The following is a 16,507-nucleotide window of genomic DNA, read 5'->3' as shown; positions in this document are numbered from 1 at the left end:
AAAAACTGTATGTACTTCAAACACAAATGTATAGCATATTTGTTTAAACACATAGGTGGAATATGTGTGTGTGTGTTCATGTGGGTAAGAAAGAGACGGAATTCACTCTGTGTGAACAGTACAAGGTGCTGGTGCGTCTTGTCATGTCAGTTGTGTGTAGACTGATATTTGCTTAAAAAGTTGAGCATTAAGAGTGAGCTGTTAAATGTATTATATTCATTTACATATAACCTTTATCTGTCGAAGAACTGTGTGAAGATTTGTTCGTGAGGAAATGCTACAGCAGCCTTGTTTATATAACACTAGTCTTAAACAAATCTTCAACACTCATGATGTGACATGAGTCCCTGTCATGTTAGAACATATATGCTACACACTTAATTTGACATGGTGATTACATTGAATGAAATGCTTTAACACGCTTTAGTGAATGCATAGTTCTGCCTGTGGAATCAAACTTCTGAGTCTTGACTGTCCCTTTACCTAATATAGGCCCCTCATTTTTCCCACTGATGCTATTACTGAAACTAGCTGTGGGCTAAAAGATAAATTTGTCAGTACAAAGCTATCTGCTCGCCTAATCAACATGCCAATTACTGCACAGAAGCAAAGATTGGGGTGGGTGTTCAAACTGGATTCTGCAGAGAATACTCAGCTCTTCACGCTTTAAAGCCTTCTTTCCATCTTTTTTTGTTTTAAATGGTGGCTGTTAGGTTATTCTCAAGCATGTTTGTTAAAGAAGAATAGGACCGACACAGAGCCAAACTCATAGAAGAACTTTGGGCTTAGGTAATAAAGTCTAAAATATTACTGCACTAAAGAAGAAGAAAGCGAGCCAACTATCAACGACCCTGGGGATGTGTAGTTCACTAAATCAAATGTTAAATGGAGTGTTGGCACACAGCTGATGGCCTTGTGCTCAATGGTTACTACTGTCTTTATGCCAGCAATGCAGCATTTATGGATGTGGAAGAAAATACTGCCTGGAGCCAGGATTAGTCACGATGAAGGTAAGGTGTTCGACGGGAAGTATTGCCTTTTTAAAACTAGTTTATTAAGGAGGGCTTATCATCTCATGGGCATCCCCAGGGGGTGGTGTAAGAAAAGAGAAGAAAAATGTAGGAAACCTCCCTATACGAGCGCTAGGTAATGAATTATGTATCGGTATTTTCTCTTACATGAAATTCATCCTGACAGCCCAAATATAACATTTTACCTCCCTGTAAAAGAGTGCAGTGCGCCATATTGGAGACACATAGAAGATCCGTTGCATCTATGACACAAGTGCTTAAGGAGTTTAATCTACTCTGAGGTAGTCCAAACTAAATGTATGGAGACACATCCAGCACCGTGGTTGGCTAATGTTTTCACTTTCAGTTTGCTGCCTGAAACTCTCAGAGTTGGTATAATTTGGTAAAAGGAAACAGCACGGTTATTTTTGATGGACTTTTGTTGAAGAGGCATCCTTTTAAGTTTCCTAAAAAATCCACCTGCCCACTGGTCGGATATTTATAAGGTAGGGTTGAATGATTGGTTTTGAATGATGGTATGATAGTTAGTTTTTATTCTTTACAAAAAAAATTGGTCTTAAAAGGTTTATGAGAGCTTCTTCAAAATGCTTTGATTCATCATGGTACGACATGACATGCCCTTTTTTCTCCAGTCAAGTTTTGTGATGAGCGGATCTGTTGTGGCTTTTGGATGAGGTGACCTCTAAGACAGCAGCTTGAGGGAAGGATGGATGATCTTTTTGAACAAGGGATTAATATTCGTATTCATCTGTCTCGTTTCCTCTCTCCCTTCCAGGGCCGATGCCAATATCAGGCTCCTGACATTCTGAAAAATGCTGTTAAATGTTAATGAAGACTATTTTTACATGGGTCGAGACCACGTCTGACACACACACACACACACACACACACACACACACACACACACACACACACACACACACACACACACACACACACACACACACACACACACACACACACACACACACAGACACTCACAAACCGGACACAAGAATCTTGGACATTTGCCGATACAGACAGCAACACACACATGCTCAACTACACACCATTCTAAAGCTCAGTGAAAAAATGATGACTTTATTCTTGTTTTTGGGAAAATTATCAAATAACCACCACTTCCTCTGGCCCCGCTAACCTTTGCGAACCTCTCTCAGTCAAACCTGTCTCTCCTCTTTTTTTCTATTATCTTCAATTTAACTTCACTGGCGGCATTGACTTCTTATTTGATATCTTTTTGTAATGTTTCGGGGGACACAGAAGAAGCGTAGACATCTAACAAGCCCTCTGCATGTGTCTGCTCGGTGGAGCTCTCATCTTCTGACGTCGACACTTATTATCACCGACAGCACGTCTAAGTCATTCCCTTCCGCGGGCTGAAGGCTGGAGAAATTCTCATGGAGCAAGCGCCACCCCCTAAAGGGGACATGCTGTTTAAATCAAATACATTTTACATTTGTTGGACTTGAAGATGCCACACGTTGAGTGTTCTTTTATTGTAGACTGGTGGGTTACGCTTTTTAAGCAATGGGGAAGGGAAATAATGAAATATAGTGTGGGGGGGGAAAAAAGCAGAAGCTCATGTTCTCTTGAAACATTTTTAATCTGGTGAAAAGAAAGCTGGATGTGATAAGGGTGACTTCTTTATGAAAATGAGTGAACAGGTCACAGCTTCAACACTTTAGTAGATGTTCATCAGGGGGCAGCTATGTCTTGTTCTACCTCAACAAACGATAAGAACTCAGCCATGACTAATAATATAGTGTCCGCTGTATGGGAATATTTTGTGGCTTATATGTTTTTATAATGCTGTAAGATATTCCCCAGATATCCCCCATTGCCTGTAAAACACTGTATTATATTAGATCTATTTGTAGAAAGCGTAGAAGGATCCGGAGCAGAGTATAAGTAGCTGTAGAACAGGCGAATGATGATGTTCCCAAGGGAGAAAATCCCTGAAACATCAGAGCATGACATATGATGTGTTAATGTGTATGTTTTAGCCCTTTTTTGAACAAACTTTATTGGCGTTACCAACCAGGACAAGCGCCGCCAAGCAACTGTCATCTCAACAGTACAGTCTTTTTCTATGAAAGACAATTCACCACACATAGTGATGCATTGACAGGATGTAATATCACTTAAATAGCATCTGAGCCTGCGACCATTAGAAACTCTTCATGCGTCAAATCACAGCCACTGAGGATGACATGCCATTCGAAAGCAAACATTCCTAGTGATTGGACTTCCTGTTGACGGTGTGTCAGAGTGATAACTTGGGATTTTATTACATGAAAGGTATTGCCTTCAGGGCGATGAAAATCACTGGGGACATAAAAAACATGCCACTCTTTTCCTAGACGCGACCACAAACAAAAGAAAAATAGCATCGAAAAAAAGGCTGTTATTCTGAGAGGAAACCGGCCGGCTTCGAGCACCCCAGGTGACACGCAATTAAGATCAAGTGTGCTTGACAGTTGGACTGTGAGGCATCTTTTTTCTTTATCGCAAACAACAGGCAAGAAAAGAAAGTCAAACAAACCCAATTACCTGCTATTATTCTTGGGAGAAAGTTGCAAGCACGAGCCACCCAAGGTAACACGCTATTAAAGCACAAACAAAACCACACTGTACCGGTTTTCCTGCCACAGCGCAACAGTTCCACGGCAATAGCCCTGGAATTATAGCCCATACCAAGGTCTGCATCCGTTCAGTTACATTTACCCCAGATTGTTTACAATGGTGCAAAGTCAAAATCAATAGGGCCTGCCAAGACAGGAACAGCCTAATGTTCCATTAGAACTCTCCGCTATTCAATTACGGCTCCAGAGTTGAAGAAGTTTCAGCTAGCTCAGGTCCCCAGAGGAGAAGCACAGAGAAAGTATGAGGCAGACAGAGGGAGTAATAAATCTAAAACTGACAAACAGCAAAAATAAAGTTATGGCATCCTCCCACCTTCACCCCCCACCCCCCATATTGCTCAGCTTTCCTTGAAGCTGCAGTACAGAATATGGATGAGAGGAGTTCTTCAATTATTGTTGCTTTTAACTTTTCATTTTGTCTCCTATAAACCTAACGCATGCCTTATTTTATACATGACCTCCCTCCCTTTCCATGTATACATTTACTCTATCTCCACCGTGCGTGCCGGGGGATTTTTTTTTTTCGCACCCCCAGGAAGTGAAACCCTGATCCAGGCAGTCTATTGCCTGTCTCCGGGGAGCCGGTATCACTACAGGGGTGAGAGAGAGAAAGACAGAACAAAAACAACATAGAAAGAAGGCGTTAGAGAGAGAAAGAAATGCTATAGACACGGGGTAGAGGAAGAAAAGGCGTAATAAAAGGGAAAAGAGACACATAAAAGGAAAAGTCAAATCAAAAAGATCGAGCGAGACAGCATAGAGCAGAATAAATGAAGTTTTTCTTTGTGCCTCCTGTAGTGGTGATAGGTCGTCATGGGGTCCCTATGGGGACAATTAAGGCCTATGTGGCAAGAGTCAGCATGTGTGTGTGTGTGTGTGTGTGTGTGTGTGTGTGTGTGTGTGTGTGTGTGTGTGTGTGTGTGTGTGTGTGTGTGTGTGTGTGTGTGTGTGTCACTAAAGACAGGCCTTTGTGGGAATAGAGCAGCAAGGGCGAGCCACAGAGGGAACACTGCATCCATAGTGTGCTGTTTTAAAACACACCAACACAGCTTGAAATCCCCGACAAAACCTGCTGCTCTGAGGATAAACCCACTGCCTCTGGCTTACAATGGAATCCTCTCCCAAGTACATACCGCACATATGCTATGTTAATCCCCCATATATACAGACTGTAAGCCATAGAAGAAGAAGAAGAAGAACTTTCTGAAAATCATGAACAGCAACCATAAAGAGCTTCTGGAAACTCTTTACTTTACTAGGTGGCAGTTAATTACCCTCCTGACGGATATTGTCAGCATAATCAATCTGCATAGCTCATTTGCTTATTCTTATTTAATATTTGCGAGTTAATGTTGCCTTGCTGCCAAAGGAAATGTCCTCCCAAAAAGAACGACAGGATCAGTTGTTCTGGTAAGTGCCCCTAAATGCCATGTGTTGTATGTTTGAATAATAGTTTTTGAAAAAACACATTGGTTCAAACTATTTCAAATATCTATTTTTGGCCATTATATCCATGACAGCTTGTGCTTACTGTCTACGAGCGACTCATCACTGCTCCCTTTTGAGCCCCATTTCTATTTATTCCTGTCGCTTACTTTGAAAGCCTGTAGTGGACGAGGAACCGCTGATTCGTGGAGTTGAAATGCTGAGTGATTCATATGATGGATGGGTCAACAAATGATCAGACTAAAATAAGAACCATCAATCAGTTAATGTTGTTCTTTTTCCAAAGCATGACAACGACCAACCCCCCCAAAACCTTATCCACATGGTTAATAATTAAAACCCCAAAATAAATCACAACAAATCAAAAATAAAGCAGATATTTTAGAGTTTTTGAAGGCACAGACACGCAATTGCTGATAGACGCGTCAGATCAGAAAACACTTGGACGTGTATTTTATCTTGCCAACGTGTTACAACCCTCACTGCTTACCTGCTACTTTACAATTTACTTGCCTGGAGCTCATCATGCAAATATTATGCCTGTGTGATTCACACTTGCCTGCCTATTGATCGACCAGCCTGAAAGACCAATTGGTAAAGCACATTTTACCCAGCCTTTTATTTCTGCTGTCAAACTTTTTTGTTGATTTGTTCCACATTTGTTTCAATACGATCTGTCCACATTGTGCATTCTTAAATGTCCATAGTGGATGTGGCTGGTCTGTCCTATGATACACGTATGGTCAGAACGCATGTAGTGTGCTGTGCATGGTATCCTCCAGGCGCTAGCGTGTGATGTTCCTTCCAGGGCTGGCAGAGGTTTTGGGTGCTCAACAGCTTTATCATGTGACCACACAGTGCTTTTCTACAGCCTGCTAGCTGTTTGGTGTTTGCGTGATGAATGCCTGAAACATTCTCTCCTACTATCTTTTTACTGATGTTCTGCCTGCTGGTTTTGTGTTTGTGCATCTTCCTCAGCCCTGCTGAAATAAACTATTTTGGATTGGTTCCTCTTTTATTTGTTGCTAGAATATAGGTGCACCAAGCTGGTATGGGGAGTGTGCCAGTTGTTATGCTGTGGTTGTTAAACAAACTATAGATTAGATCATAGATTTTACTTTTAATACACTGCTGTGTTTGCTGCGTTTCTCTCAGTATGGGAAAGTATTTATATGTCATCTATGTCCAGTGAAGAAATCAAGAGAAATAATGTTGTATTTTGATCATGAACAGCAAGCACACACACTCGGAGATGAGAAGCATTCAACAACATGAGGAACCTTTATCAGAACTTGCTTAAAAAACAAATTCAAACACGTTTACGGCAAGGTCTGTTCTGCCATAATTACTGCCAATGTCGATGTATTCGACCTCACACAATGTCTATTTACCTGCAAGGCAGGTGAAACTAAACCAAAACAAAACAAGAGCATTATTAAACCATTTGCCCCTTACAGCAGATTATGGAAATGGAGGCCAGCGTGTTAAAATTCCAAAATATACTGACTCAGAGAGAAAATGCCAAAATCAGCAGCACACGGTGTTAAACATCACTTTATTCTAACAGCTAGTTTTTCGATTTATTTTTCTAATCCTTCTTGTTTTCCTTTGTTTTTCTGTTGGCTCTCCTTATCATGGATTCAGACCTTTTTTCCCACTTTTTAAAAAAACAAAACTTCCCACTTCACTCTGACCCTTTTAGTTCCTTCAGACCTGCTTCTTTCTGTTCCCTTCCGCTCCACTGTTATCTCTTTCTTTTCCCCTCCCACCCAGTCAATCGAATTTCTCAGTGTGTCATTGTTGTTGTTGGTGTTTGGTTTATGTGCAGAGTTCTGTATTTAGCTCTCTCTGGGAGTCACAATGTTTCATTTACCTTGCCCACAATGCACTGCTGGGGGATGGCCCTGGTTATGCAAAATGTGAATGTGTGTGTGTATATTTGTTTTTGAAGAAGACATACGCTGCGTGGGGAAGGATGCTATCTTTATTTTCTCCGTTCTACATTCCTTTATATCCTTAAGTTTGTTTTCTCAAGATTTTAAGTTAAAGCTTATTTTTGTGATTTTTTAAGTGCTTAATACTCTTATTATCGGGTACACTAAACTATAACCCCTCCCAAATCAGGTCTGGGACGAGGGTCCTGGTGAGATAGGGAGGAAAGGTAAACCGGTGATGAAATGGCAGCTCCATTTGCAACATTTCTTTTGTCTTTGGGGGTTTATTACTAGAGCGATTATCGCATATGACAGAGGTACGGTCATCAAAATCAAACAGGAAATCGTGGGGATTGGATAAAGTGCAGCGGACCTTGAGACTATCAGTGCCCAGGGCATGTTCTGACCCCCCAGCCCAACCAGCCCAACCAGCCCAAACCGGCTCGACCAAACGCAACCGAAAACAGAGTCAACTGGTGGTTACACCAATGAAGCTTGGTGTTCAAACGTACTCAAAGTTGATGGGGCTTCAACTGAATTCCATTGTACAACCTTGTTTTGCAGAATGGCAATAAACTGTTCCTGAAACTTTCAATGTTATTACAATAGCAACACAGAATACATAATGCTGATTGGCTGGCAGAAGTAAAAATGCGAGGTGACTTAAATGATGCCTTAAAAAAAAGGTTCTGGCTAACTTTCCCTAAATGAATTAACCACATCAGTGATTACACAGATGGTTAAAACAAACTCACTACATTAACCAAAGTGAGTAAAAAAGATTAAACTAGAAGAACAATGAAGAATCTGGAGAGTTTCCTTCAGAATCAGGGTGTGAATGCAATAATGGACTCTCAGGTGTCCAGATACAACGAGTTATGGATTCAGGGGTTTAGATTTAGAACAGGAAAGACTTTAGAGGCTGCCTAAAACTGATGTTAGGTAGACCCTATTGAGGCTGTCTCATCCACTGCGTGGGAGAAGGTCCTGGAGGGTCCCATAGAAAAGCTTTGAGAAGTGGCTGTGTGTCGATTAACCAGATGTACAATTGCAAAGTAAACCAGTTAGTCCTCATCCTTAAAGTCTTCTCTTGTAAAACTGAAAGAGACACTTCCTGTGAGGCCTAAATTCCACCTTTGTGTTAAGTAAGTTTTCCAGAGTGTCTTCTTCACGCACCAAACCGTAATTGGCACCACAAGTGACTATTTGGTGTGGTTCCTCAAGGTTTTGTTGACTATTACACTTATTCAAACCTCTTTATTGAAAAGTCAAAATAGATACAATCTCAGACTTCATTGCATAAAGCATTCAAGTCCTTCTACTCGTCTGTCGGGCCTCACTTACACGAATAAATGAGGTGCAAAATGCTGCAAATGTGAGTGCTAAAGCCTCCCATGTGCATCAACATAATGTGGGCTACCTTATCTCTTATCCACATTCATTCCAGTATTGTGTCTCATTGCTTCCTGCCTTTGAAGGTTTTTCTTCCTCTTGCAATTTTCTGTGTGTATCACTATTTCCCACTTCAACATCACTCTCCCTGCTGAAGCACTCTCATCTCCTCCAGTTAGCCAGACCCAAGGGATCCTCTTTGGGTTGGTGAGTATGTTTGTGCCTCTCTTTTTTGTTGTCTTGGCTAATTACATGGTATCATTTTAATGGGTTCTAAGTGTGTGTGTGTCCATGTAACTAGGTATCTGGTTTAGCTGTAAGTCAATAAACATCACAGTCCAGGACAGTTCACCACAGTCAGCTGTTTTTGTTTATTTCATGTATCAGTTTCCTTTGGTGTCCTCTGATGTAAACTACTCATAACTTATTACAGTAAGCACTGCATGACGCATGCAGCATTTAAAAACAGGATTTAGGCTGCGTTCAAATGGAATCAGACAGGCCATAAACAGGAAACGGATATCATGTTAGAGGACAAGACAAGGCCGGAAGAGAATACGGCAATGTTAAAGGGAGGCGGCATTGCTGTCCAGAGTTAAAATAATTTAACTTTTTGCCATCCTCAACGACGGAATTTACAACCGGGTGTTATGTAGCTCCCTCACAAAGGAGAAGTTGTTATATAAAATAGAATATCAAGAGATAGCTGCATTTTATAGCTACATGCAAATCAATACCTGCAATAATAAACACAAAATAATGGTATTTAACATATTTAATTCCATTAAATCTGAACAAAACCATAGCAACATATTGTCATGGCTGTTCAGTTTTTCAGTCTTTCCATTCTGTTGGAGTACTTGTTTGTTTATCTCATGTTTTCTGCCTGCCAACTACCGTCTGCCTGATTCCGGGTGAACGCAACATTACACTAATGTTTGTTGGTTAATTATTTTTGTTGACCAATAGATAGCAAATGAGGTTTGGTGCAATGATATTTATATTTTTGTGAATAAACCATGCTTTCACTGATTTCCCTTTTCAGAACCCTTTTATTTCTGCATCTTTCTCTTCCCTCCTGTCCTTCTTTGCCCCATCTTCCACTCTATGGTTCTGTCTTTTGTCTCGCCATCTCACTCCTCATAGAACAAGCGGTAGACTGTTGTGTCCTCAAGGAGTTTGGTGGATACCTCTGATTCAGCATGCTCCAAACCCCCGATTCAATCACGCTTCACAGTAGAAGCGCAGTGACTGTGGATATGAAAATAAGAGCATGCCTGGGCGACCTGCTGTTTGGCTTCATGTGGGAAGATACGCGCCGCCTCATGCACACACTCAAATACACGCTAACTTGCACATACACAGATATGCATTGGCTTCAACACAAGCACAACACATCAATATCTGCACAGACATCAAAATAGCAATAGATACTCGCAGTAGACAGGCGCATGCAACCCCCACGCACACATTATAACGCAGACTTGTAAACACAATGGTTGACAATCACACACTTGTTGAATACACACAGTAAATACTGTACACTGTACAAAGACAGACAAGCAAGCTGTTATCACAGTATTAAAGGAAACAAAACCACAACGTGTAAAAAAATGCACAGAGTAGTTTCTCATGCTTCATCACTTTCCATTTTTTTTATATTTTGCTTTTACTGATGTCATAGAGAGTTAATATATACTGTATATTAATATATATATATATATATATATATATATATATATAGTATATATTAACTCTATATATATATATATATATATATGTATATACAAGCATATAAGAATAACATGTTGTGTGGTCAAGTATTACTGTAACTACAATTTAGATAAACACAGGGGTTTGTGTCCACATATCTAAAAAGTCAGGATTATTTATTTATGGTTTATCTAACATCCATGCTCACTTCTATCGTGCATTAAATAGGTTTAAGCTACTTTATTATCTCCACCAGGAGATTATGAGATCAGTCACGTGTGTGTGAGTAACTGTGTGCATATCTGTGTCTCTCCATGGCTAATCTCACATACTGCTGCACCAAACTTACATTTTTTGGGGGGGTACTCATTCAGGGCTGCATGCTAAAGGATGTCTCATGGTAGCAGTGACACTCTTTCTCCAATCACCTCTAATTGCCTGTTTGATACTCCCATTGATTGACTGCGGCCTTCTTCCTCACTACTCTTAACTGCCCTCCAGCAGGTAAGGGGCCGCAAGTGATCACACAGCTGAGTGCATCACTGCGCTGCTAAGCCAAAGTTCCTCATAGGTTACCACAAAGGTACTCCGTCATACCCACAAAGCTCCCGGGTCTTTTTGTTGCCAGCTGCCCAACCAAAGTGAAAGAAACCTGCTTAGAGAGAGTGCAGATAACAATGAAGGCATTTCGGTTGTGTGAAATGTGTGAGTTAAAAATAGGCCAGATACACTACAATTATTGTTTGTTGCATTCATTTAATCAAGAATTACAACAGTGTTCTTTACAGAAACACCTGGTGGAGATAAGCCCTCCACTGAGTATGCCGTTCTGATGACACTACCTTTTTTTTTAAAGTTGTTCAAAGCGATGGTTTGATTCTGTCCAAGCATGGCAGAGATGATTAAAACGACACTTTAAAAAAATAAAAGTTTTTGAAGACAGTTGGTGGTGATCAGACCCAACACACATTCACACACTCCCAGTGATTTCTCACGTTTTTCAGTAAAATAATTTAACGGTTCAAAGTCAGGCAGTAGCGTATTATTCACAGCCATTTTCGAAGAAATTCAATTGGATGCAACTGATTCATGTTAAATATTTTAAAGTGTGATTCTGCATTTGAGTCCCACAGAAAACAAATACCTGTTTAGTAAGAGGTATGTCCTACATGAGAATACCATTAAAGTCAGCTTTCAGTTGATCTACAGTGACATGGGAACAGGGATATAGACTTCCATTTTTCTAACATCACAGATATGAAAATATGTTGCATCAAGTGTAGAAAAGGTTCCCCTGATTGGAAACAAAATAAATGATTTCCATCACATGAATATATATATTTTTTCAATAATGGTAAACTGTTAGAGGAGTGCTTATTAGATTTATAATAATTATTTAGTTTAAGCAAAAGTCTGAGGAAAGGGGGTGTCATATGTTGTACGGATTGTAAAACCTTTTGAGAAGAATTTGTGGATCTTGGGTTGTATAAATAACAATGCCATTCTATTATCACAAAATTCCATATATTCAAATGCATCATAAGTGAATCGAGTTTGAATGTTGCAAACTCTAAAATAATGGCAGCGTAAGACTTGTGGGAGCTTGAATTCTCAAGACTTTCAAGACTGAACCAAAAACATTTGCCCTCTTTTCCCCGTACAGTTGAACTTATATTTACTTTTGATTTGTGAGGCTGTTTACAGAAGTCATACATCTTTAATGTGAAGCAAATGTACAAACTGCGGCAAACAGCAAACCATACGGTGGGGGGAAATAATAAAGCCACAACAGCTGAAGTAGTGACCATTAATTCATGCTGCACTTGAGAACAGGGGGATCTGCATCTACAGTATTTCTCCTCTAAAGGTGTCTTGAAAGCTCTCTGGGTTATCATGCCATACATATACAACAATGCTGAGGCGAATTCTGCTGAAAACAGTTGTAACATCTTAGACTTATCCATTGCTTTACACTGTCTAGTAAAGAAGGAATACTTAATGTGAGCAACATTTTAGAGATCTGAGTTTGAAGCAGTTCCCCACTGTTCTATTCCACTCATAACCATGTCCTAACAACTGTTTTTTGATCCTCTTATTATCTCCTCTTACACTTCAATATCGCTTTTTCTCCTCAACAGCTTCACTCGTTCTCCAACACTTTTTGTCTCACTTCATTCCATCTCCTCACAGTCATTCTTCTCCGTTCATCATCAGTCTCCACTCTCAACCTTAATTCTCTCTTTATATCTTGGACCTCCAGTTATCGTTTCTTTTTGGCTGGTTTGTTTTTTATCTTCACCATCCTCCTGTCCTCTTACATCAGTATGCCCCCCATCCTCTTTGCTATGCCCATGTAGATATCAGTACATCCCCCATTCCTCCTGGTGTTATCCTTATTTTTTCTTTCTTTCATCATCTATTCATTCAAGTTTTCTGTGGTTTTCCATATTTATCTGCCGGCCATGTACAATATATTATGTATTATTATATGTATATTATATATCAGACAGTGTTTCTGACAATATATTAAATAAGTGTACCATACAAAGCCATGACTAACTTTAAAACCTGACTTTACTATGGAAAAGACATGTTCCTCTTTCGGATAGAAAAAAAAAGCCCGCCTCCCGTTGAGCCGAGAAAGATGTTATCAAGCTCACATCAGCAGTGCATTGTGTTTTGGGTGTAAGAAATGTGGATGAATCATCTGTTGTGCTTTCTGAAAGGACGGTCACATGGACATGAGCTGGCGTGGAATCGTGTCGAGGAAACTCTCTTTTATACTCTTTTTTAAACTGACATTTCCAGGGCTCCTCAAAGTGCTCCCTTTTCTCCGCCCATCTGCGTAGTTAGAAAATGTTCAATGTGCATAGACAGGGGAAAAACCTGCTGCATGGACCCAACGTGAAGGGCTGCATCTGACATCGCTTTGGCCGTGTGAACGCAAACGTGCAAAACAGAAATCCTTTATGAACTTTTCAGCAGCAAAACATCAATGCAAATGGTGTTTCAGGTTCCATTATATGCTTTACAAAAATAGTTAGTGGTAGAGGAGGCACAGGCTTAAACACTTTAAGGTATCCTGTCCGAAAAGCATTGGCCCAAAGACAGTGGGGATCAGGAAAAGAGTTATAAGCATTATTTATAATCAATGTTGGATTATGGTAATATACGCATTTTCTTTTTTGTTTTAAATTCCTTTTTTTTTTTTTTTGCATTGAGCTTAGAGAGTGTGGGAGCTTTGTCTTGTTGCACTGCAAAATTGCCTTTTCCTCCGCTGCACTTTTCACATATTAAATAAAAAAAGAGTTTTTACAGAAAATGGAAAACGACACCACAGCTGTGAAACATCTTTCTAGAGATGCTGATCAATCAGGTCCCGATCAAATCCATCAGACTCATATTGCATACATTTTACCTCACATTTATACACGTTTGCTGTCCAACCGCATGTTTATTGATAATAATGGTATTTCAGTACACAGACATGAAGCTCACAATCTGTCAAAACTGCCGGACCAAAATAAGCCGTGGAGGATCAACCTTTGAAACGTTTGGAACAACTAACTACTAATTGTAATTCATTGCCACGCTCATCTACCAACAGTTACTTTGACTTGCAGTATGGGTCGTTCAAACACAAGATTGAGCATTGGGGGAATGTAAATTCTAACTCTATGTGTTCAAATGTAATCTTGTGAAATTAAGTTTTTGGAGTTTTTGGCAGGAAACTTGTATAAATCCAGTTGTTTGAAGGATATGTTTTCACAGCAATATAAAATAGATGTTAGAGAGAAAATGATAACATGATTAAATTCCTAACACGAGCTCTAAGCAGCTTTCATCATTAAAACTACTAATGCCAAGATCTTTTTTTTCTTTTTTTTTTTTTTTTTAATCAAAGCAAGTTTTTAAACAAAAATATAATTGTTTGTTGTGTTTTATGCAAATAACCACAACAGATGATAAAAATGAAGTAATATGACAACATTGAGAATTTCCGATGCACACACTTCTCACTGATTTCTGGACAATAGCGGGATGGATGTAAGAAACAAACAAGTTAATCTGCACGGAGGCTTGCTGTCAATTAAAGTTCTTAGAAACAAAATCAGAATGAGAAAACATTGGAATCTGCAGATCAGAATCCGCCAAGAAAATTGCCATCTGTGCAGCATAATTCATAAATGTCCTATCTATCAAATGTCCTATATCTTTCTGTCCCGCTCCATAACACCATTAATCTCTGGCTGTGCAATTGAAAATTCCACTCCCCCGCTCTATACACACACATGCAGGCTGTGTTTGTGACAGAGTGACACTATTACAGTTACTGCTTACCATTCATATGTATGAACACACACACGCTCAAGCACACATACACACAGTGTCAAATGATTGTCCTATATAGAGTGACATAGTGTCCGTGTTGCCTCAGCTGACGGGATCAATGACGATTCTGTGCGTGATGAATGGATACATGGAAGACTGCTGGATCATATGCAGCGTCATAATGTGTCACATACATGACACATAGATCTTGACTGCTGGAGACATCTGCTTTCTGCTCATTATAGGGGTTGGATGGGCCGCATAAAGACACACACACACACACACACACACACACACACACACACACACACACACACACACACACACACACACACACACACACACACACACACACACACACACACACACACACACACATAACACATAGACACACTTCTTACCCTACGAGACTGGATCTCTTTGACGTATAGAGGCAATAAGAACTCGGACACTCCCTCCAGTCGGACACCTTCCTTGGTCACCCGCAGATTCCCCATTCCATCCTAAAAATACAGAGCGTGAAAACATCATGACGTGACGTCACTGCACCGCGACTGTGACAAACGCGAAACATTAAATAAAGATAAGAAAACATTAAATAAAGATATTAAAACATTAAATAAAGATATTAAAACATTAAATAAAGAGAATGAAACATTAAATAAATAGAATAAAACATTAAATAAAGATATTAAAACATTAAACAAAGAGAATAAAACATTAAATGAAGATAATAAAACATTAAATAAAGAGAATGAAACATTAAATAAAGAGAATATAACATTTAATAAAGATAATGAAACATTAAATGAATAGAATAAAACATTAAATAAAGATAATAGATGATGTTTCAGCCTTCGTGGCATCAACTTAAGATCTTAAAAATAAGAACTTGAAAATGTAAATATATACATATATATATATATATATATATATATAAATATATTGTGTTTTATATGTATGAACAAATGTCTCAATAAAGTTATTGAATTAAAAAAAATTAAAAATTAAAATTAAAAAAAAATTAAAAATTAAAATTAAAAAATAAATAAATAAATAAAATCTACCCGGCATGCAATGCGCGGTGATCGCCGGAACCTATTTCCCGGTCACCGGGATTCTACCGGGACGCCTCCTCTAGTTTCCCAGACGGCTCAACCTCCTCTAGCTATGCTAGCTATAGGAGGTTGAGCCGGCCGGTCCACCGGTACCGGTACCGTGAAAAACACCGTAATCCGGCACACCGGTATACAGGAGGATGAGCCGTCCAGATAAACATCCGTGAAAACATCATGACGTGACGTCACTGCACCGCGACTGTGACAAACGCGAAACATTAAATAAAGATAATAAAACATTAAATAAAGATAATGATCTTTCGTTTATATGTATGAACAAATGTCTCAAGAAAGTTATTGAATTTAAAAAATAAAATAAAATAAAAACTACCTGGCATGCAATCCGCGGTGATCGCCGGAACCTATTTCCCGGTCACCGGGATTCTACCGGGACGGCTCCTCTAGCTCCCGGACGGCTCAACCTCCTCTAGCTATGCTATCCTTCCGTTTTCAGCCCGCGGTCGCGGTCATTTTCACGCGGATTCAGCAGCATGGAGAGACAGGCTGATGGCACCACTGTTTAGCCACTTCATGCTCTCTTTTACGGACGTTTTCAGCTGGCGGTCGCGGTCATTTTTTAGGCGGATGGAGCAGCATGGTTGTGTCGGTTCATTTTACGCCGTTTTAGTGTGCTAAAAGACCCGCTGTCACTCCCAGAGTTTACCCTGACTTGGAGCACTCTGCTGCGGGTGTTTTGACGCTGTGATGCCGGTCATTTTACGCCGTTTCACTGCCTTAAAAGACAGATTCAGCCGGATTTCAGCACTAAAATCCTCCGGAAAGCGCCTGCTATTTTTTTCCTCCCTGGGCTGCTGGAGGTCATTTTACGCCGTTTTAGTGTGCTAAAAGACCGGCTGGAGGTTGAGCCGGCCGGTCCACCGGTACCGGTACCGTGAAAA

The 16,507-nt window shown here is 39.8% G+C and overlaps 1 protein-coding gene across 1 annotated transcript in view; it reads right to left on the bottom strand.

Annotated features, from left to right (window-relative positions):
* LOC129095804 (zeta-sarcoglycan-like) overlaps nucleotides 1-16,507 on the bottom strand; it is a 146,695-nt gene that overhangs the window by 88,551 nt on the left and 41,637 nt on the right. Inside the window, 1 exon segment of the mRNA XM_054604368.1 lies at nucleotides 14,892-14,993. Coding sequence (XP_054460343.1) covers nucleotides 14,892-14,993 — 102 coding nt within the window.

The sequence above is a fragment of the Anoplopoma fimbria genome, chromosome 9 (genome assembly GCF_027596085.1).
Source record: "Anoplopoma fimbria isolate UVic2021 breed Golden Eagle Sablefish chromosome 9, Afim_UVic_2022, whole genome shotgun sequence".
In the NCBI taxonomy this organism is placed as follows: domain Eukaryota; kingdom Metazoa; phylum Chordata; class Actinopteri; order Perciformes; family Anoplopomatidae; genus Anoplopoma; species Anoplopoma fimbria.
The sequence above is the reverse complement of the archived record's forward strand: the minus strand, read 5'-3'. Positions and strand labels throughout refer to the sequence as shown.